At 44.1% G+C, this 23739-nt stretch overlaps 1 protein-coding gene across 2 annotated transcripts in view; it reads left to right on the top strand.

Moving 5' to 3' along the window:
* LOC119255360 (low-density lipoprotein receptor class A domain-containing protein 3) overlaps nt 1–23739 on the top strand; it is a 140840-nt gene that overhangs the window by 109293 nt on the left and 7808 nt on the right. For both annotated transcript variants that reach the window (XM_054699269.1, XM_054699270.1), the window contains exon 3: nt 10105–10230. In XM_054699269.1, the coding sequence (XP_054555244.1) occupies nt 10105–10230 (126 nt within the window). The remainder of the gene's footprint in view (nt 1–10104; nt 10231–23739) is intronic.

The raw sequence follows: 23739 nt of genomic DNA on the forward strand, positions 1-23739 counted from the left end.
CCAGGTATTCCTTAGCTGGGGGCTTCTTACAAGGAGAAATTGTGTTTACTTCTCTTTGCACCCCACACTTGGTCCTCTGTCAGGCACAGAGAGAGTCTGAGAATTAACCTTTTTTTTACATTATTTCACATTTTATTTATTTATTTTTTAATTAATATTTTATTTTATATAATTCTTACATCATTTTTCATTTTGCACAATGTATGCATTTTCATTTTGGTTATATTTCCCCATACAATTGCACCCCCTTATTTTGACCCCAATCCCTCCCCTCCCCACCCCCCACCCCAATAGAGTGTCTCTGGTTCATAGTTTTTTGTTGATTTTGATTTTCACTTTCTTATAGTTATTCTTTCTCCTGGTCCCTTATTTAAGTTTTCTAGATTCCTGCTATGAGTGAGACCATCCGGTATTTTTCTTTTTCTTTTTGGCTTATTTCGCTGAGCATGATCCCTTCCAGCGCCATCCATGTTGCTGCAAATTGCATGTGTTTATCTTTTTTGAATGCTGAGTAATATTCCATGGTATATATGTACCACATCTTCTTGATCCAGTCATCTATTTTTGGGCATTTGGGTTGTTTCCAAAGCTTAGCTATTGTAAACAGTGCTGCTATAAACATAGGGGTGCAGGTGCTCTTTGGAATTGATGTTTCTGTGTCCTTTGGGTAAATACCTAGGAGTGGAATTGCTGGATCATATGGAAGCTCTATGTTTAGTAGGTCCAGAAATCTCCACACAGCTCTCCATAGTGGTTGGACCAGTTTGCACTCCCACCAGCAGTGCAGGAGAGTTCCTTTTTCTCCACAACCTCGCCAACATTTGTTGTTGTTTAATATATGCCATTGAGAATTAACATTAATGGAACTCATTACTGAAAGAGTAAGGCCTTAAACAGTCTAAACATTGCATCAGTTTCCGCCTCATTTTTCTTGGGAGCAGCAGTATATGTGAAGAAGAGCAGTTTGTAGAACCATGAAGCATGTTCGGGAGGGGAGATGTATCAGATGCCTCCTAGATATCAAGCACTCTGCTATTTTCTTTCTGTGCAATATCTCTAATTACTTTCTGACAACTCATGAGGATGCTGCCGTCTTCATGACCCTTTCAGGGCGGACAAGTGACTTGTCCAAGGTCTCAGCTGTTATGTAGCAAACTGGGATAGAACCCTTGTAACTTCTAAACTCTAATCTCTTCTCACCTCCCCCCAGGCTCTTATTCTAATTATAAAAGAGGAGACTTTTAGAAAGACTTTTCTGTCAGAGAATCTTCTGGCAAAGCTGTTTCAACTGGATGCCTTCTTTCTGTATTTATATTCCAGGTAGCTGTGGTCTTTTGCTGTGTGTATCTTTGAAACAGCTAATGTGGGTATTTTAGGAAGAAATAATGCTTTGCAATATCTGGTTAATAAAACTTGGAGTCCGCTCTACTCATCATGCAGAACTGAACTGCTAGAACAAGCAGAGGGCTCTTTTTGCTCAAGCAATAATGAATTTGCGAAGCTTTGAGTTCCAGCCATGAATCTGGCTTTCTGGGCTGTTTGTCATTTGCTTTGGGACCACATGAAAGACCTATTTTTCCCCCTCCCAGACTTAGAAAATTCAGGCATATTGCTTTTTAAAATTCTGTTGTTTTTATAAGGCTTTTTTTGCTTTGCTGGCCCCAACCATAAAGTCATTTTTGACTTTTAAAAGGAACCACAGTTTGACTTTTTACAAAATGAACCGAGGACAAAATATAGTAGCAATTTCAGATCCGTTACTTTTGGCAAAGTCTTAACCTGTGCAGGCCACATCTGGACATTCACTTTGGGGTTGTGCATGTTGATTCAAATTATGTAAATTTTATAGTTTGATTTTTTTTCTTAATTATACTCTAGCACTTATAATTCTCACATCTTTTGTGTGAGTTGAATCACAACTACCTCTTAGCACATGGTACATAGCACAATGGTACCAGGTCCTTTGACTGATATGAGAAGCAAGTTTGTACTGACCCCTTGTCAGCTCTTCCACTGCCACCGTGCTGCTTCTAGACCTTTGCACAGGCTGTTCCCTCTCTTGGAATAGTCTTTTCTCCATAATTTCAGCAGCACTTACTTTTTATCTATGGTGTAGTTATCTCCTATGTACCCTTATTCTTTGCAAGTCTGACAAAATGTTCATGAATTAATATTAGTGGAATAATACACTAAATGACTAAGGACTTGTTTCCACCTCAGATATGTATGTCTTGGATCCCCTGAGCCCACTTTTCTTCTGAGAAGCTTGTTCAGACAGCCCTAGCCTCCCCAGTTTAAGATTAGGTGTCCTCTCGCTCCCCCTTCAGGGCACCCTTGGCACTGCATTCAGAGGCTCAGGTACCTGTCAATCCTTGGCTCTCAGTCTAAGGAACAGCCACAACACTGACCTAGTGCCTGGCACATAGTAAGCGCTCCGGAATATTTTGTTATTTGCCAAGAAGGGATAATCTTGACCCCTTTAATCCTATGTTTTATTGTGAAGTGTAAATTCTTAAAGCTCTAAAGGGACTTTATTTTTTGGCTAGAACAGCAACTGTTTGGATATGAGTACACAGCTTTTTGTGTAAAACATATTTTGGATCTCATGGTTTCCTTTGGGTATTTTCATCATGTGGACTATTCCACATGCGCCTTGTGGCATGTGATGATCAGAGTGGGCCCACATTGGCCCTGTAGCCAGAATTCTTGGAGTGGTCTGTGAAATCTTTATTGGTGGGCGCAGTGGTAACAGCAGGAAAAAAGGACCGATGAAGTCATTTGTTCTCTAGATGGAAGAGTAAGGTAGAAGCGGTCATACTTCAGTGCTCTTTGGGATCTACTATGTGCTTTATGAGCATGCAGATTCCCCGAGAGAGGCCCAGGAGTCTGCATTTTCACAAGGCTCCCCAGGAACTGTGCTCCAGGTGGGTCCCTGAAACACTGGACTAGAGACTGGGAAATTCCGGAGAAGAGCTGACAAGTGGATTTAGTCCTTGGAGCCAGAAGGTGGCCTTTGCTAGCGCCCTTAGACAAGGGGCAAAGTCAGCTCAAGGAGCATGTCCTGGAAGGAGGGACTCAGATGTGCCGCTGCTGGTGCCACCCAGGCAGACCAGTTCTAGCAAAGGCGGATGTCCCACACCCAGCAGCAATTTAAACAGATAAAAAGAAGAGTCATGGTTTCCTTCACTGGACGAGAATGTCGCCTGCTCTGCAGAGTCATGAAATACACAGATGTAAAATGAGGAGAGACAGACGGGGAAAGATAAGGCTCCAGCCATAGTGACATGCCCGCTGCACATAAATGCGGGGGACCCATGGGGTGCTTGCAGCCCCTGCACTTGGAGGCTCTTGTCACCAGCAGGGAACATTTTGTTGTCAGCCTGTCTTGGACTGTCCGGGCTGGAGGCATCTCCTGCAGCCATCTGCCGCCAGAAGACAGCACCAGTTCCTCAGGGAGGAAGCAGTTGATGAAAAGAATACCAAAATGTGAGACCCGCATGGCCTTTGACCTAATGGTTATACCTAAGAGAGATAGTGGACAAGTGGGAAAAATAAATGTCTCTGAATGTGCATTGTTTATTGAGAACAACCCCATTCTCCACCAGTATGGGACTTAGCCATACACTGATACAGTGAAATTACTCTTAGCTATTTTTAAAAGTGATGGCGTAGCCCTGTGGTTATTAACACAAAAAGAAATGACAATAGGTCTCAGAGGAGCATTTCTTTTTATGGGTTTGCATTTTAGCAAAACTGTATGATCAGATTTCTATTTATTAATTCAGTCAGTAATTACTGAATAGCCTGTGTGCCAGGCGCTTTCCTGGGCATTGGAGGTAGAGCAATGAACAAGGCAACGGTCCTCAGCTGCCAACAGATTGACATTGCCTGGCCAAATAGAAATGCAGAATCCCAGACTCTGTTTCAACCTGCTGCATTCTGGTGCAGTCCTGCAGCGAGGCACGCACACACTCTAGTTTTTGAGACCCTGCATCAGGGCTGTGTTTACTAAAGTGGCGTCGGTGGAGTGTGCCAGGAGGCAGCAATTTGGGGTGACATTTACATTCACCTTTGTATGTTTTCTGTCTTTTAGTTTTTCACAGTGGTCCTCAGTTTATAAAGGCAAGGATGGAAATTGTGCAGAAGAACTTACGTGTTGTGCTTCTGGCTCTTGGACAGTTTGGGGCACACACAGGGTCCTGGAGCAGGAATTAGAGGCAAGCAGGGTATGGAGCTGACAACTGTAGCTCATGTGTCCAGCCACGGATCTGGAAGAGAGAGCCTGGACCTTGCAGCGATGGCTGTTGCTCTTGCTGTGTAGCCTCAGCCTGAGAGATGCTGTGGGTCTGCTCAGCTGAGCTTACGGCTGTTTCGACTCAATGGGGAGGCTCTGGCATTGCATCTCTTTTGTGTGAGTGCCATGTGGGGAGAGCCCAGGACAGCAGGCCCCACACAGCATTTGTCAGCCTCCAGGACCCGTGGCCCCACTGAGCTGTCCCTCAGCTGTATGATACCTGGTAAAGAGTGTTTCTGCCCAAGTCTTGGAAAGTTCTGGCCTCAAACTAGCCCAGAGGAACTTTCAGTCTCATACCCCTTTTCTTGGGGTGTCTACTGAATTTGATCCTCAGGATGTGGAATTTGGCTTGATATGGCCCCAGGCACCTTGCCTAAAGCTTAGTATACAGCTGACCCTTGAAAAACTCAGGGATTAGGTGCACCAACAACCCCCCACCCCACCCCCAAAGAAAATTGCGTATAACTTTTGCTTTACAAAGTACTACTAGGAGTCTGCTATTGATTGGAAGTCTTCCTTCCAATAACATAAACAGTCCATTAACACATATTTGTATGTCATATATATTCTATATTGTATTCTTGCAGTCAGCTAAGGTAGAGAAAAGAAGATGAGTGAATAAGAAAATTGCAAGGAAGAGAAATCACAATCATGATGCTAGGTGTTTCCATTTACACAGTCTGTTTTTGAGCCCATCCATATATAAGCAGACCCTTGAAGTTCAGACCTGAGCTGTTCAAGGGTTAAGTGCACAGCAGGTGCTCAGAGGTGGTTTCACTCACTGTCATGTCATAAGGGTGAGGGAAAACAACAAACGTGGTTGATGTTGAGTGAAACCATGCCATTCCAGCACCTGCTTTTGCTCTACATCACCTCACTGTTGACAGTCACAGTTCCCAACAACCTATTGGCAACAGGAGGACTTATGGTAGCTGAAAGAGACTAGACTCAAGGGTACGGAAACTGGATTCTAGACTAGTCTAAACCTAAATTGCTAGGGCCTTTGCCTCATTCCCAAATGATCTTTCAGGGTCTTGGTTTCCTCATCTGTGAAAGGTGAGAATCAGTTACTGAATAAACTACTTGTAAAGAGCAGATTCTGAGATTCCGAGGCCATCATCAGCTGTGATCCCTTTGGTTCCAACAAGACCCCCAAATACTGGCCCAGGACTGTGCTCTTCCTGTGTTTTGGATGCTACAGCATTTTTCCTGGAGGGTGATGGTGAGTTAGGGGTTATTGCAGGTTTGTTTGCTTATGTCCTTGCTGGTAAAATAAAAAGTTGGCAGCTGTGTTAAATTATTCCTTCACTCCCAAGTCGTTTCAAATTCTTTTTATTTTATGGATCTGTGAAACCCAGAACTGTGACAACCAGACTCTAAGGAGGGGGATGCCTCATATCAGGAAATAAACCCAGCCCCCAGGGGAGCCCTGCTGCCTGTCTCACTGATGGTGAGAGCTGTCGCCTTGAAAGTTCATGGAGCAAGTCCTTGAAAAGCAAGCCTTCAGCAGAATAGAGTCACCCCATTTACCATGGGAGGGCGATTTGAAATCATCTCCCACCTTCTGCTGGGGCTGCTGAAGTTCATCCTGAAATGTCCCCTTTGTGGAAATGGGGATGAAGGGGGGACAGTCTAGGCTTTGTCCAGAACCCCTCTCTACCTCAGAAGCAGTTGTGCAGATGGGGAGAAGCTGATAGCCACTGTCAGTGGCTGGTGTCTCTCTGAGCCTCTGCCAGGCACTCGGTGGGCCGTCTGTGATCCGCCTGCGGTCGCCTGAGCAGGCTTCTGATGGCGCAGATGTAAATCATAGCAGATCATGCTCCTTCCGACAGAGACAGCAACTGAGCATCGCTGACCGGGCAGGACCTCTCATTCGCAATTCCCGAAGAAGGTACAAGAAAGGAGCGGAGAGCTAGTTAATTGCATGGCAGCTATTTTGTTTATAATTATTGTCTGATAAAGTTTCATCCTTTGGAGCTGGATTTGGTCTTAGAAATATCTAAGGAGGCAAGAGACAGATGAGCCAAGAGCTAGGATTGAGCCTGGACTTTTTTTTTTTAAGATTTATTCATTTATGCATATAAGAGCTGGGGTACAGGCCAGAGGTGTGTGTGGGGGGAGGGTGTGAGAGGACTCTCCAAGACAGAATGGGGAACAGAACAGGCAGACTGACCGAAATACACTGCTGAGGGGAGCAGTGGGCAAGTCAGGAGAGGTCTGCTGTGCCATGTGGGTAGCTCCCTGGCTGGGGATCAAACTCATGTTGTAGAGGCTGCGTATAGCTTCAAAGCTTGCATCTTAACCCCTTGCACTACCAGGGAGGCCCAAGCCTAGACTATTGACTAGTAGTGCTCTTAAGTGACTCCGTCTCTGGACTCAGTTTTCTTATCTGTGAAATGGGATTTTGTGATAAGATGGTACAGTGGTAAAATAGATCTAGTCACTTTTGTTTCTCATTTATGCTTCCTATATTTCTTTTGTGTAGATGAGTCAATACATGCTTATGTATTTTTTACACCCTTTTCTTATATGGAGGCTAGAAGTATTGTGTATCCTTTTTGCACTTTATTTTTTTCATCTAAGAGTATATCCCGGAAACCACTTCATATCAGCTCATGAATTTGCAAAGATCTTCCATAATGAGCATTTTAAGCTTTGGTAATCAGAAAAAAATTAGCACCCCAAAAGGATCAATTTTAAAGTTCTATAAAGCAAAAAAATATATAAATAATTAAAAAATTAAGAATATTTAAAAATAAATAAAATTCTACAAACCTAGTGGTGGCGGTCATGATGATGGTGATGATAAATAGCCCAGCATCACCATTAACTGAACAACTACTATATGTCATGTTCTGGAGATGATTTCATTGAGTTCTTCTTAGGGCCCTATCAGATAGGTGATACCTCCAATTGACTGATGAAGAATCTGACTCAACAGTATGTACAAACTTTTCCCCGATGATAAAAAATGAGTCACATTTAAATCCAGGAGACTCTCCCAAGTTTGTCCCTTGTGTCGACTATAGCACGATCATTACAGAAATTCCAAGTTGAAACAGCCATATGGATCTTTTAAACCTAGACACGTCCCAGGCCTTAAAACCCTCTTGGTTATGGATCAACTGCTGCCAAATTTAGCATGTCACTGATGGCAGGAACATGGAGGTAATTTACCGCCTGTTTGTTCCAAAGAGATTGCCCTTCCTTCTTGGGGACCAGTGGGCCCTGCCTTTAAGACAAGAGATGAGAGGGGACCCAGATAGAATTTGCTACCTGGGATGCAGCAATTGATCTGATCTTACACCTCATAATCGCCAGCCAGAGCAGCCAGCACCATTAACGGGAAAGCACATCACCCCACAGGGCTGTTTGGTTAGCAGGATATTCAATCAAGCCCGAGTTATAGCAGTTTCTGTTAAAACTGTTTGTACAGCAGAAGTGGAAGAGGAATTACTTTGAGCAGGAGTCTGGCTTCTGTTGGAGAACTGACAGGCTGTGGCAGGAGGCAATGCAGTTTTGTTGGCTGATGGCACAACTTCTAGAGTTTTGATGCTGGGGACCTCACCCCAACACAGATTTTCTAGTTGTGTGACCATGGGCAGGTCACTTCCCCCTCAAAGCACATCTGTTAAGTGGGGATCAGGAACATACCCATTTTGGGGCCTCCCTGGCGGTGCAGGGGTTAAAGACAGCACTATCAAGCTATCACAAGCTACTGCAGCATGAGTTTGATCCCCTGCTGGCGGGTCAGACCTCTGCTGTCTTGCCTGCTGCTTCCCCTCAGCAGTGTATTTCAGTCAGTCTGCCTGTTCTGCTCCCCACTCTCTCTGGTGAATCCTCTCACCCTCTGCAGTTCTTGTATGCATAAATAAAGTTCTTGTATGCATAAATAAATCTTTAAAATAAAAAAAAGGAAACATACCCATTTTTGTGAGGGGTCCCCACAAAAAAAAAAAAAAACCAACGGTTTCAGTGATTTGATGGGAGAATTCATAGAAACCAACATAGTCAACTCACAGTTGTGATTTATTACAGTGACACGATCCAAAGCCAAAAAAAAACAAGAGAAAAGGGGTGAGTGGAGTGAAGTCACAGTGGAAACCACATTCACACTTCCAAGCATCCGCTTGCCGTAGGGTCACATGGGATGCACCTAATTCCCAGCAACATGTTGTGACAACACATGTGAAATGTTTGCTGCTGAGGAAGCACATCAGTAGTCTCCAGGGTTTTTATGGGGGGCTGGTCACTCAGGCCCCCTCTGCTTCACATGTACCAAAGCTCCAGACTCCCAGAAGAAAAGCAAGTGTTCTGCATAAAGGGTACTGTTTGCATAAATGCTTTAGCACAGTCAGCAACTCTTACGAGAGAAGAGTGGGACCCCTTCCCAAATCCAAGTTCCCAGAACCCCACCCAGCTAGGGGCTGCCTTGCAAGCAGACCCTTCCTAAGGACAACCTGTTATGTTAACAGCTCTGGTGGGTTACACGAGATAATCCATGTAAAACCCTCTTCACGCGGCCCCGTGCAGCAGACACCACTAAATGTAGACTGCCATTACTCTGCCGGTCAGGAGATGAATTCTGAATAGCACCCAGAGAGCAGGCTCCATCCATCATCCACGTGCTTATCTATTCATTTCCTGTGTTCAGCACATTTTGATGGAACCCTGCAGGGGCAGGGCAGTGTTCGGCCTCTTCGGGACTTTGGAAGCAGCGGGGTTAGCCACTGTCTTCCTAGAGGGTGAGGTATGTGAACTTTGGGTCTGGCTGGGTGTTGGAGGTGGGCGGTTGTTTTATCAGGTTTGGGATCTCTAGAGTGCTGACTTCTGAGAAGTGGAAACTTTCACGTATGACTCAAGCCGTGTAACCACAAAATGAATTTATTGGGGGAATCCACCTCACACTAATATAAGCCTATAATTAAATTGTTGGCAGAAAGGGGGGAAGGGAATGAGCCTCCTGGCAGAATGCAGGAGGCTAGAGATGCAAAATGGGAAGATCCCACTCTGCAGAGCCATAGGGATCTGTCCAGCTGCAGGGAGGAAGGGATGCCACTCTCAGGGGGAGAGTCTGTGGCCGGTCTCCCCATCTCTGCAGAAGGCAGGGAGTCCATAAGCATTTCAGATTGCTTCAGCTTTGGTGCCTATATTTATACCACTTTTTCGAGACACCTTATCAGGATCACCCATTACTTTGATGTGGGAGGAGGCCTCTCAGCATAGCCACATCGTTATCTGTCCTCGCCTTTTGCAAGTCTGTTCATGGTCTCTTTTTTGTTTTTTGTTTAATTTTTTAATTTTATATATTTTTTACATCATTTTTCATTTTTGCACAATGTATGCATTTTCATCTTGGTTATAGTCCCCATACAACCCTCCCCCCACCTGTTTTGATCCTACTCCCTCCCCCGACCCCCCGTAGTGTCTCTCTGGTTTACAGTCGCTTGTTGATTTTGATTTTTACTTTATGATAATTAGTCTTTTTCCTGGTCCCTTATATAGGTTTTCTAAATTCTTGCTATGAGTGAGACCATCCGGTATTTTTCTTTTTCTTTCTGGCTTATTTCACTGAGCATGATCCCTTCCAGCTCCATCCATGTTGCATAGTCGCTTCTTAAATAAGTGATTGATAACTGAAGTCTCTATTGCATCGCCCCAACTTTAATACATCACACAGTAAAGGTGGTAAGAGACCTTTGGGGACATCAGGGTAAATGCAAAAGGACCCATTGGCACGCTCAGTGGGATGGACATGTATTGGTTGGAAATGCAACCTGATGTCTTGCTGTTTGTTTTTCCTCTTGCAGCCAAGGCGAAATCGAAATGTGGCCCCACGTTCTTCCCTTGTGCCAGTGGCATCCACTGCATCATTGGCCGCTTCCGGTGTAATGGGTTTGAGGACTGTCCAGATGGCAGCGATGAAGAAAACTGCAGTAAGTGCAGGGTGGGAGGGTGGAGCTCTCGAACTGCCTTCCCTTGTTTGTTCCTACCTATCCATACCAGCCACACTCACTTGTGTGCTTCTTAGACCCTTTGCTCGGGTATTTTCTGTTATTACGCAGTTATATTCTCTTTCTTGGTTACAAGTGCAGATGTACTGGGACTTTGCCAGGTGAGCTGAGCCTGGGGCATACGTTGTGTTTACTTCTGATGCCTTGGCAAGTACAGATGTCTGATCCCTGTTATCAGATAAGGAAGTGGAGGTGTCGAGGGGCAAAGTAACTTATCCTGTGGCATATAGTTCATAAGTAGCAAAAGCTATTTCTAGGTTCCTCTAGATGTCTCTCTGATGGACTAATGCCAGCAGCATCCCATGTTTTTGTACTTGTTTGCTTTCCTTCTTACGTTGCATTCCTTTTAGAAAAAGTGCTTTGTATTAATTATATACAGACTATGAAAGTATATTTTGGGGGGAAAGTCCAAACAATATAGATAAAATAATAGTCCTCCTTGAGTTGTGACCACCCCATTCCTTTTACCCGCTGTATAATATTCCGTGGTATCAGTATACACACTACACACATACACACCTTTGTTCACGACACCACTTAGCAATCTTGGTGTTGAGCTTCACTCTTCTTTGGCCTGGACACACATAGTCCTTTCCTTGCCAGCATTGCTGTGTCCAAAGTCACTTCATACACACACAGCAGCTTCAGTGACCTTCAGGTGTCTCTACCCTGCTTTTCATATTTTCCGTCCCTCCCATCATGTTGCTTTGTACCTGTAAGTGGTCCTTGGATACTGTTTCTTCTTCCATTTCCCTTTAATTTTTTGGACTGCTAGAATCTTTGTAACTATAACTGACTTTGGAAAATCTATACATTTATTTTTTGCACCTACATGTTTTAATTTTGTGCCAGTTCTCATTCCTCTCCCTCCTCTCTTTTGCTCTCCGACCTGATGGTCCACTGTAATATATACATACACTCTCTTTATTGCGACCGATTCTCATGTAAATTTCCCCCCAAAACATCGGTTTCAATTTCTTAGGTGATTGTTTCTATAGATTGATTTCTTTACCCTGTTGTTTCTATTTAAAATCCCCAAAGGGTGAATGACTCTCCCCATATTATTCCTGTCTTTTCAGGGACCAGCCATTGCTGTACTCACCCAGTATGGACATGGGGAGTGTATAACTCTCCAACATGCCTTCTGTTGCCCTACATCATCTTCTGGGTCTCAAGTGGCAGCAGTATGGCATCACCACTAGCTAATTGAGTGGGTAGCAGGGTGGCTGAAATCCTGCCTATGGGCAGGACACATATCACTAATAGTACAGGGGCCTGAGTGGGAGAAATGACTCTAGGCCAGAGAGTTTGGACTCAGATTCGTGTCCCACTCTAATGAAGTGTGAGTCGGGCATGCTACTAAATCTCCTTGTCTTTAAAATGGGGTGCTGACCCTTATGTTTATAGCAGCACTGTTTACAATAGCTAAGCTTTGGAAACAACCCAAATGCCCAAAATTAGATGACTGGATCAAGAAGATGTGGTACATATACACCATGGAATATTACTCAGCATTCAAAAAAGATAAACACATGCAATTTGCAGCAACATGGATGGTGCTGGAAGGGATCATGCTCAGCGAAATAAGCCAGAAAGAAAAAGAAAAATACCGGATGGTCTCACTCATAGCAGGAATCTAGAAAACTGAAATAAGGGACCAGGAAAAAGAATAACTATAAGAAAGAAAATATCAAAATCAACAAACAACTATGAACAAGAGACACTCTATGGGGGGTGGGGAGGGGAGGGATTGGGGTCAAAATAAGGGGATTGTAATTGTATGGGGAATATAAAAATAAAATTTATTTAAAAAAATAAATAAAATGGTATGCTGAGACCCTGCTTCCCAGGGGAGTTGTGAGACTCAGATGACAGAATATCTGAACAGTGCTTCCCAAAGTGGCTGGCATGGAGTCATTTAAAAAATGTAAGTGGCTTAAAACCAAACTGTGAATGACTAAGGGGGAGACTGTGTATACTCTGATTTCTCTTCAGATCATGTAAGGCGAAAGAAGGCTATGTTTACTAAGATTTCATTTTATGGCATTGGATGTCCAAGGATATACTTCTTTTATACTTCATTTAGCCCTTTAGTATGGTATCAGCTTGATCTCAGTTTCCTGCTGTGCACGGGGATGTTGTCATCTCTTGGGGGGTAGTGTGTGTGTATGTACACTGAGATCTGATAACAACTTTAGATCTTTTGTTATTGTCCCACAGGTCCCTGAGACTCTGTTCATTTTTTAATCTGTCTTTTTTCTTTTCCTTGTTCAGATTAGATCATTTATGCTAATGCATTCATACTAGAGGGGAATCAAAAGGCACTAAAAAGCAAGTGTGATGCATTACATTATAAGTGTAATGTATGTACATTCTAAGTATATTCTGGCTTCTATGTTTTCTGATGACAAATTTGTCATCCTACAAAAACCCTGCCATAACTAAAGACCCTGTATGATTTAAATGTTTGGATATTTGTCTTTAATTATCTAAATGAGTAAATTTTACTCATTCCAAAGTAGGTCAACAGGCATAAGCCAGCATTTTCCTCTAGTTTGCCTACCATTTTAAAAGTAGTGCTATTTTGAAAACTGGTAAATAAAAGGAAGGAATCGAACATTTATCCCTGCCCTTTCCTGTAACAATTGTATTTTAAAGTAATTAAATAGCTGACTTAGGGAAGTTCTTTTTTATCGATGAGTACTAGCTAATAGAAGAATGAGAGAATTAGAGTATCTCTATTTTGTAACCCCTAATGAAGAAATGGATCATCAATGGCTGCTAAAACCATTAGATGAAAAATTGATAGGGAGCTTTGTAATGGATGGATGAGGCTGAAAACTCCTGAAACCAGCAGTCAATCTTTTCACAGACAGATTCAAATCAATATTGCACCAACTCAAGTGGAATGTAGAAACCTTATCACTTTGTAGATCTCTTTATGTTAATAGTTGTTTGGGATGGAGCCTCTACATACACTAAAACCCCAAAAGATGATGTTTCAATTTTTGCTTTAAATTTTCAAATAGCTCTTAAAGAATTCCAGAGTAGAATAGTCTCCTGCTATATATTTTGGTTGTTTTCCCTCCATTTCTGCTGTTTCAAGTCTCCTGGTATCATTTCCCTTCTGTCTGAAAAACTTCCTTCAGCAATTTATTTAATGCAAGTCTGCTGGTAACACATTTTCTTATTTTTCCTTCATCTGAGAATGTCTTTATTTCACCTTCATTGCTGAGGGATATTTTTACCACATATAGAATTCTGGGTTGACGGTTCTTTTCTTTAAGTACTTTAAAAATGTTGTGCTACTTCTTTATGGCTTCTGGTTTCCGGTGACAAATTTGCAGTCATTCATACTGTTTCCCCAGGGAGAATGCAACATTTTTCTCTGGCTCCCTTGAAGATTTTTTTTTTTTTGTCTTTAGTTTTCAGCAGATAAATGACAGCGTGTCTATTTCCTTGATTTATCCTGCTTAGGGTTCTGCTTGGATCTGTAGGGTTTTGTAGTCTGCCACACTTAGGGCATTTTCAGGTATTATTTCCTCAAATATTTGTTAAATGTTGCACTCTTTTCCACTCTTAAAGGATTCTGTGACAACTTTAGATCTACTGTTGTCCCACTGGTCCCTGAGACTGTTCAATTTTTAATAGGATTGTTTTTTTCTTTTCACTGTTCAGCTTAGATCACTACTGGTAATCTTTTTTCAAGTTTCCTTTTCTCTGTCATCTCCACTCTGCTCTTGAGCCCTTATACTGTGGTTCTTTTTTGTTTCAGTTAATGTATTATTTTTCAGTTCTAAAATTTTCTTTTGGTTCTTTTTTTTTTGGCTGAAAGTATCTATTTTTGTAGTTGCTTCAAGAATGTGATTGCTTGTAGAGTATTTGTGTAACCGCAATTTTAAAATCGTCACATAAAAACCAACATCTGCCTTATCTTGGCATTGGTGTCTGTTGATTATCTTTTCCCATCTGAGTTGAAATTTTCCTGTTTTTTTTTTTTTTTTAAGGCAAGAGTTTTGGATTATATTCTGGACAGTTTGATTAGTGTGTATGACACTTTGGGTTTTGTTTATTTTTAAAATTTTGTTTTGCAGCGATTAACTGGGGTGCAGGCCAGCAGTGCTGGAGAGAAAAGTGAGAGGATTCACCAGAGACAGAGTGGGGAAAGAACAGGTGGAGTGATTGAAATACACTGCTGAGGGAAGCAGTGGGCGAGACAGGAGTCGTCTGCTGTGCCATGTGAGGGTTAGCTCCCTGGCTGAGGATTGAACTCAGGACATAGCAGTGATAGTGTGATAGTGCTGAGACTTAACCCATAGGCCACCAGAGAGGCCCTGGGTTGTGTTTAAATCCCAATGGAGAGTGTTTGGGCTTTTTTTAGGCAAATGACTCTGTTGGGTCAGCCCACAAGTTTCTCCCAGTCCTCTGTGGACTGTGGTTATAATAGTTTCCAAACTATTTTGGCCGTTGTTGAGTCTGTCTTCCATGTACACCTCCCAGTGGTCATTCTGGGATCCGGACAGTGTCTGTCTGTGAACTGAGTTCACAGCATCTTTGCTGATCTGATGAGGATCAGATCCATGATGCGCAGCTTGGGAATCATCCTAGGAGTTCATAAACAGCTTTATGGATTTGCTTTCCTGAGTTCCTCACTTTCCACCCTCTCTGTGATACTTTCTAGTTTCCTGGGACTCTGGGAAGGAAAATGAAAAAGGCAAACTTACCACCATTTCAGCCATAGTTCGAATGTTGATCTTACCCAGTTGGCCTGCTCCCATTTACTTTTCAGAATCTAAAAATAGCTGTAGCATGTATTCCATCCAGGTTCTTTTTAGCTGCATTCAGTGGGAGAGCCAGTGTGGGCGTGATGACTGCATCCGACCTAGAATTGGAACCTCCCACATGCCAGTTTTAGCATCACAAGAAAAGAGGCAACCAGATGTTATTTACCTTCTAACATGACCCAACAGGATCACACCCACCGTGAGATGTTTCTCCCATAAGCATCCAATCTGAATCTGATTATGCTTCTAAATTTGTCTTCGTCCATTTGAATTGCTAAAACACACTGTTATAGGCTAGGTGACTTAAACCACAGAAACTTCTCTCTCGCTATTCTGGACATCAAGTCCTGGGTACCAGCGTGGTTGGGTTCTTAGTGTGGGGCCTTTTCCTGATTATACCCTTGCATGGCCTGGCTTGGTGCTTAGACACACAGAGACACCCCTTGACCCCTGTCCCTCTACTTACAAGGGTACTAGTCCCATCCTGAGGGCATCCTCAGGACCTCATGACACCCTAATCACCTCCCAGAGGCTCCACCTCTTAGTACCATCCCATGAGGGACTAGGGTTTCAACATAGACATTTTGGAGGGTACAACACACACTTGATAACACTGACTGCTAGTTTATAGGAAATTCAGGGACACAGGGGTGTTTTCATGATGCCATGGTTAGAGAAACTGCCAGATCCGGATTGCAGGGAATTTTTCAGAGCCTGTTGCAGCCATTTATAAATTCTTGGGAAGAAAAGCATAGAGAAAGGAAACCTGCCGGTTGAAAGAAACTAAGACAAAGCAAATGCAATGTGCAGACCTTGCTGCCATCCTAACTCAAACCAACTATTTAAAAATGTTTTGGGATAATTGGGAAAATTTGAATTGTGTTTATGTAGTTGATGCTATGAAGGCACTATATTGTTAACATTAAGCATGAGGATGGAATTCTGTTTGTGATTATTTTTTTAAAATCTTTTAGAAATATATATGGCGTATCTGCTCTCTGAGAGGTGCCAGAGCCTGCACTGCCAGGGCCTGGGGAAGGACTAAAACATACTTGTCATGACTGGTTAGTAAAGCCAGGTGATCAGAATGTAGGGCTTCACTATACCAGTCTCTCTTTTTTCATTACATTTGAAATTTTTTATAATAAAGTGTTAAAAAGGAAATAAATGAAAGATCGGTATAGTTTTATTGTATGATGTCTTGACTTCAACAAATAACTGGATAGTCATATATTGAAAGAACTCTCTGCAGATGTGTGTTCTGACTTTCACTCCCTTTGGCACTCAGGAGGGAGGATAAACAAGAGCCAGTAGTTCTGTTCAGAGGATAAGTGAGATTTTGCCCTGTCACTTTTTCTCCTACTTTTTTTGCTGTGTTGGGCCTCTTCCTTCCCCCGAGCTCAGACATCCTTGGCTGGAGGGGAAGGCCTACATCACAGCCTCAGTCAGTGAGGACAAGGACTCCGGCCAAGGATGGAGATGGCAGGGTGGGCTCAGTGACCACAGTGGAAAATTAATTCAAGCTGAGGATCTCCAGTTACTACTTTCAGCATAGTTGTGTCCAGAAAAGGCACTGTATAAATCCAGGGTCTGAATTCTGCACACTGTACCCCCCATAATAATCATTTTTAAAAAAACCATTGCAAACACCTGCCATGGGCCACATGCTATTTTCAGTTACTTTCGTGTATAATCTCATTTAATCATCACAAGATCTTATAACATAAGCACAGTTATCCCCATTGTGCAGATGAGGAAATGGAGGCTGAGAGAAATTAGAGTTTCCTGATGTCACAGAGCTAGCAAGTGGTAGAGCTGAAATTTGAACCCAAGTGGACTTCTTAGCCTCACTCTTAGCCATAACAGTAAAGTGTATGTTTGGAATGGTAGGCTAGGTCAGATCAGGAAAAGCTCAGAATTTGGAGTTATGTTTCAGACTCAGTGAGGATTGGTTGATACTGAACCAAGTACAGGGTGATGGAAGGAAAGGGCATGCATGGCTGAGGCCTCGGGAGGCTGCATGTGGTGATCCCTTTAATAAGGGAGAAAAGAGCGCAAGGTGGCCATTTCAAACATGCAAGGTTTGGATCAGGAGGTATTCAGGCAGAAGTATCCACCAGACCTCAGGAGGAAGGTGTTTATTGCTGGAGAGGAGGCTGGGGAGCTGTCCATCCACAGGAAGCTGGTGGTTGAAGCTGTGAAACTGGATCAGGGTAGGCGTGGGTGTTGGGCAGGAGGTAGCAGTGCCCAGGAAGCCTTTACAGGAAGGAAAAACAAAGCACTGTAACCAATCAGGGTTCTGCCCCTGGCACCTGACACTAGAGGGGCTTTTGAAAATTCAAATCCTCCAAGTCCTTAGAGGATGGAAAAAGGCACATTCCCCAAGAGAGGGATCTTTGCCTCCTGACTGCTTACCCAGCATGGCGGCTCCTTCCTCTCTTGCAGCTGTGGAAGAGGTACTAGCTCCAGAGCTTGGCTGCGGTGCGCCCTGCTCTGTCTCCAAGGGCAAGGGCCTGCTGGGAAAAGCCCTTTGGGGGACACCAAAGGGAAGGCAAGAGCTCACAGCAAAGAAGCGCTCTTCTCCTTTGAAGGTGGACCCGCGAGCCTTTGCCAGGCCACAGAGGGTGCAGCTCTTGTTGGGGGTTCAGGGAGGCCATTGTGGCTGGGGGCCCGCCATCCTAGAACAGGGGAAGTCCCTGAGCACCTCCATTTCCCCCAGCTGCCTGGCTTCCAGGGACTCTGGGGATCAGTTCCCAAGACCCCCAAGGAGGCCGTGAGGTTAGGATGCTCGGTAAGGAAGGAAGCAGTAACCACCGGGAGATGGAGGAGCAGATAGGAAGTGTGGGGGCTGGCTGCGAGGAGTTTCTCATTGATGTGCTTTGTCAAGAATCCTTTGAGGTGGAAGAGGGGCCGACTTCACAGACTTTAAATGGATTAAAAGCGACATTTCCTGTGTCCTGCTGGAGACAGATTGCTTCATTTCCTGTCTTGAAACCGGTCAGTGGCTTTTGGGAGACCGCAGCGGGCCCTTGGCCTGGCCTTCAGATGTGGTTGAAGTAAATGCCGCCAGTTTAATTAGCCACTGAGCTTAGCTCAGTCCTCCCTCCTCGGGCAGGGAGAGCCAAGTTCTCTTTCCCGAGTATTGTGGGCTCAGAGTCTTACATCCCTGGGTTTCTGGTAATAATAGCCCTGGAGCTTTTGAGCCTGCAGTTGAGTTTTTGAAGTTGACTCTGCAGGCAATTTTCTTCATCCCTGTTGAAATAAATATTGTAAAATACGATGTTCCTCTCCCTTGAAACGAGTGAAATAGCACATTTTTCAGGGACTGGTAAGCCTTAGCAAGGACAAAGAAAACATGCATTTGGAACCCATTAAATATTGCTAAAAGATAAAGAGACAGAGCATCCTAACATACAAAGTGTTTCCTGGTCCGTTTATGAGCTGTCTGTTGAGCAGATACTGGGCCAGCTCCATGGGACCACAGAAATCCATAAAACTTGACTCCTGCCCTCCCGGGGCCTAAGGGTTTGGCCCCCTAATCTCACATCCACTCGCCTGGACTTTGCCTGAGCCTGGTACATGGCCGCTGAAGAGGCCCAGGAGGAAGCGCAGTGCAACTTGAACTGTCCGAGGCCTCAGGGAACTGGATGGGGGATCTGCCTCTCTGGCTATGTGTGTCTGCCTCATAACTGAGCACTGTGGTTGACGGGGATCTCTGTACTGCATCTTGGCTTAATCCGTGTTTACCTTTCTAGATGGAGTGCAGGACCATTCTTAGGAACGTTAATTTTTAGACTAGGTTATAATGCAGGGTTGCCTTTGGCTCCTTTTCAAACTTTCTGGTCTCTTTTGAAACTACCCTATGCTGTTCTGCTTTTGGAATTCCTAAGCTTGCTTTTTATAGTGTTTCTGCACCACCACCCCTCTCCCCAGAGTGTCAGCTTTTATTTCTTCCTGGCGGTTTGTCTATGGGATGGCAGGCAGCATCCCCTCTCCCTTCTCATTGTGTCCTTGGAACACACAGCTGGTGGAATTGACATAGAGAATCAGTAGACCCCGGGGGCAGTGAAGGCTTGTGGGCCCCTCACAAGTGAGGAAGCACTGGAAGGGTAGGAACATTGCCCAGTGTGGCTCAGAAGCCTCTCTTTCTGGCTTCCTGGGAGGTTTGGGGCATGTTCCTCTAGCATCCTGTTTCTCTGCCCTGCATCAGATGCCTGTTGATAGGAAAGCACCCTGAGTGTGATGCTTTACCAACCTGCACCCTTGTCTTCTGAGCAGTGGGCATCTGAGTGAAAGATACTAAAAGCAGGTGTTTGTGGGTCAGAGAAAATTTTGAGGGAAAAGTGTAATGGAAAAGTAAAGTGAGAGATCACTGAAACATTTCTGCCAGGCCAAACCCTTAAAATTTTTTATTGAAGCTTTCAAACATACTGAAAAAGAGAAGTAAAATTAAACGAACACCTGTGTTTCCAGCACCTTGTTAAAAAATCACATGGCCATGTTGCCTTACTGCCTTCAGACTTTTTAAATAATAGAGTGTTATCAAATATCATTAGTATAACCCTCTTCGATCCACTGCTCTTTTCTCTCCAGAGGTATCCACTGTCTCAAAATTGAGATTCTCTCTTCCTACACAAGTTTTTATTCTGTCAGTGGAGGGTGGGGGAAGGGGAAGGTGGAGCATATTCTAGTTTGTTTACACGTAGCTGTATAGGTTTAAAGTGTACAGCATATATTTTTAAAAAATATTTATTTATTTATACATACAAGAACTGGGGCACAGGCCAGAGATTCGGGGGGGTGAGAGGATCCACCAGAGACAGAGTGGGGAGCAGAACAGGCGGACTGACGAAATACACTGCTGAGGGGAGCAGCGGGCGAGACAGGAGAGGTCTGCTGCGCCATGTGGGTTTCTCCCTGGATGGCTGGGGATCGAACTCGTGCTGCAGAGGCTGTGGACTGGTTCATAGTGTGGTGCTTAACCTCTTGTGCAACCAGGGAGGCCCTAAAGTATACAACATATTGATCTGACTTACATATATTGTGAAGTGATTACCTGACTAAATTAATATCCATCATCACATATAGATACCACTATCCCACAAAAAAGAAAAAAAGCTCTTTCTCTTGTGTTGAGAACTCTAGGATTTGCTCTCTTGACAACTTTCAAATATGCCATACAACAGTTAGCTGTAGTATACATTTTTGTCTCCAACAACAAGTAGCATTTTTTTGCCTGCGTAACTTCAGATAGGTGGTGCAACACTCTCCGTGTTCTCCTATAACTTGCTTTCCTCACTCAATCTTGTATTTGTCAGATTTATCCACGTCAACTCTAGCTCGCTCATTTTTTTCACTCTGTACAATAGGGGATGGGGAGCAAATTGGTCCCGGGGCCAAAATTTGTCCATTACTTGTTTGCGTCAATAAAGTTTTATTGACGTATGCCCTTCATTTATGAAATTTATATGGCTGCTTTTCATGATAGTGGCAAAGTCAAGTGATTAAAGCAGAGGCAATAACTGAATGGTTAGCAAAGCCTGAAACAGTTATTCCCTGACTCTTTACAAAAAAATGTTAGCCAACCCTTGTGGTAGAATTCTGTTGTAATAATATAGCACATTGCATCTATTCTCCTATGGGCAAATATTTGGGTCATTTCTAAATTTTTTACTTTATAAACTGTACTTGAGTAAACATTTGTGTTTATTTAGGCTTCACCCTGGAGTGCATAACTGGAGTGAAATTACTGGGCTATAATAATATCTCATAGAGATAGTGGTGTGCAAGGTGCATCTACCAATTCGCACCTCCAGTAGTCTGTGAGACATCCTTTCTTCCACATTGTACCCAACAACTGGTATTTTCAAACCTTACATAGATAACCTCACTTTTGGCAAATGTGATGCAACTGAAGTGGTCCTTCCCTCCTGGTGATGGTAAACATTTTTTTCAATTGTTAGTCACAGTGCTTACTGATTGCATCTTTTATCTGGTTTCCTGTTGAGTTGTTCATCTTTTTTCCTGCTGAGTTGTGAGAATTCTTTATATCTCTGGCTGCTAGTTCTTTTGCTTCTCTGCATTAATAAAACCAGTGTGACTTGGTTTTCAGTCATTCTGGATTCTTTACCAGAGCTGTGTCTTAAGGTCAATCTCAGTCAACTTTGAAGGTCTGTATCTGCACATGCACGTATTTGCACATGAATGCAGTGTGTGTATGTGTGTGTGTGTGTATGCACACGAGTGTGATATTTTCCTTGGAAAAATTTGTGAGGTTGAAAGGGTGTAAGTCTGAGGAAAACGTGAGTATCTGCTCTCCAGCTCAGCAAGGTTGGCTCAGCACACCCTCCCCACCAAGGTGTTCGCAGAATCTCACAACCACCCCATCTTGGAGCAGTTAGTGTATTTCTGAGGCTGTGTGTTTGAGCCAGCTGATTGTTGCTGATACTTCGACTTGTAGACATGACCCATAGGGTCCCAGGGAAGCTGTGGGCCACCATGGTGGGATGCTGAAGGGTTTGGAGGGCTGCCTTGACTTGCAAAGAAACAAGCACAATTTGTGGTCTCAGGTTCCCCTGGTTGGTTTTGGCTGCAGTCAGTCCTGGTTTCACTTGATCAGCCTGAGCCACTCCCTGGCCCATGGCCATTCAAATAATGGAAATTTCCATCTTTGATTTTATCCTAGCCCATCATCTTCTACATTGAGCACACTGGCTCCTTCTATTCCTCTACCTCTTCTGACCTTTCAAATCAGACTTTCTGAGCTGAACACTTAAACAAAAACTGCATGCAGTCTTTGGAGTTCAAGAGGCCTTGTGGAGTGTACAGCCCATGGGGGTCATCTGTGTATCTTAACAATGACTCACTGGCACGTACAGGGACGATATATTAGAGTTGCCATCTTGCCTTCGAGGACCTCCGGGAGGCACTGGTGCAGACTCACCTGATTCCGTAGCAACCTGTCATGCTGGACCTGGCTTCTGCTCTGGTGCCCTTCCACATGTGTAATGCAGGTGCAGGCTCAGTTCATTCCCCAGCATCCAGGGGGACCCCAATATTGCTCCCAGAAGGAGGGCCACCTTCTGGGAACAGAGGCAGACAAAACTAGGGGTGCACTTCTAACATTCCTGAACCTGTGCCATCATCTGACTCTGCTCTGTTGTTTCCTCACATGTCATCTCATTTGATGCTCAAAACAGTTCCTGCAGTAAGTGGCAGGCCACCTGCTGTATGGACCGGACTCAAGCCTGTGACCTATGTTATAGAGGGCTGTACTTAGTTAACAAGGGCACCATTCTTGGTTTTGTGCCCATACTTGCCTTCTTGGATTTTTTAATAATTTTTGAATAGTTGGCCTTGACACCCCAACTTTTCAGTTTGCCCAGGACCCCTGAAATTATGTAGCCTGTCCTGTTCACATATAAAGAAACCAAGGCTCATGAGGTGAAGTGATTTGCCCAGAATTACATGGGAGGTAGCTAGCTGCGCTGGGGTTGTGGTAATTTCCGCTTTGCTACTTCATTTGTTGAAATAGAGCCACAAGTGAGCCTCCTTTGAATTGTACCACCAGGACCAAGGGAAGCCAGGTAAGCTGCACTGTAGAGATACAAGTTTTCTATGGCGATTTGCTGTGTTGCTGAGTGGACCTCACACTGGCCAGTTGCTACCCTTTCCCTTGGGAGGGGAGGAGCCATATTTGTCAATGCTTTGAGGTTCCTGGAAGTACCTAAAACGGGGGTTCTCACAAGGAATCCGCTCAGGTCAACCAAGTGGGTTAATGGGTTGTTTTTTTTTTTAAGATTTTTTTATTCGTGCATATAAGAACTGTATACAGGCCAGAGTGTGTGTGTGGGGGGGGGGTGTCAGAGGATTCACCAGAGACAGAGTGAGGAACAGAATAGTCAGACTGACTGAAATACACTGCCAAGATGGGCAGCAGACGTTACAGGAGAGGTCTGCTGTGCCATGTGGGTAGCTCCCTGGCTAGGGATTGAACTTGTGCTGCAGTGGCTTTGGATAGCTTCACAGTGCTTGCTTAACCCCTTGGGCCACCAGGGAGGCCCCTAATGGCCTTTTTTGATTGCAAATAAGAAATTGAGGTGTTGAGCTTACCTTGGGGGAAGGACCTGACATAACCTTGGGCCACACTGTGCTCTCCTCACTCCCTTAAACAGAGGTTTATGGACTTCCCCCTCCCCCCAACTCAAAGCCACATCTTGTGACTTTGCTTTTCTTTAAGTGCCTCTTATGCTAATGCTACCAGCCATTCCTCTCTCACATTCCCTCTCCCCACCAGCAGATTTAGATTTGCCCCCAGGCCACTAGCCAGCCTATAAATTGAGCACTTGGGGTGATTCATTGTCCTCTGCTGTTGTCATGGTTACAGGACAACCAGCATGGTGACTCTTGGGATCAGGAGCTTCCAGTTAGGGCAGAAGAAGCCTAGTCCTGCCCAAGGTCATTGCTGGCCTGTCTCCCAGGGCAGGTTGGTGTTGTGCCCAGTGTCGACCAGTGCAGCCCCCAAGGACACACAGACAACCGCTGTAAGAACACAAAGGAGTTTATTATGGGCTCAAGACCAGGCCTTCGACACGCACCGATGTAACGGTGGAGGTCGGGAGCCCTGAACAAAGGGAACAGGGATCTT

This window comes from Talpa occidentalis, unplaced genomic scaffold (genome assembly GCF_014898055.3).
Source record: "Talpa occidentalis isolate TD23 unplaced genomic scaffold, MPIMG_talOcc4v2.1 talOcc4.3, whole genome shotgun sequence".
Classification (NCBI taxonomy): Eukaryota; Metazoa; Chordata; class Mammalia; order Eulipotyphla; family Talpidae; genus Talpa; species Talpa occidentalis.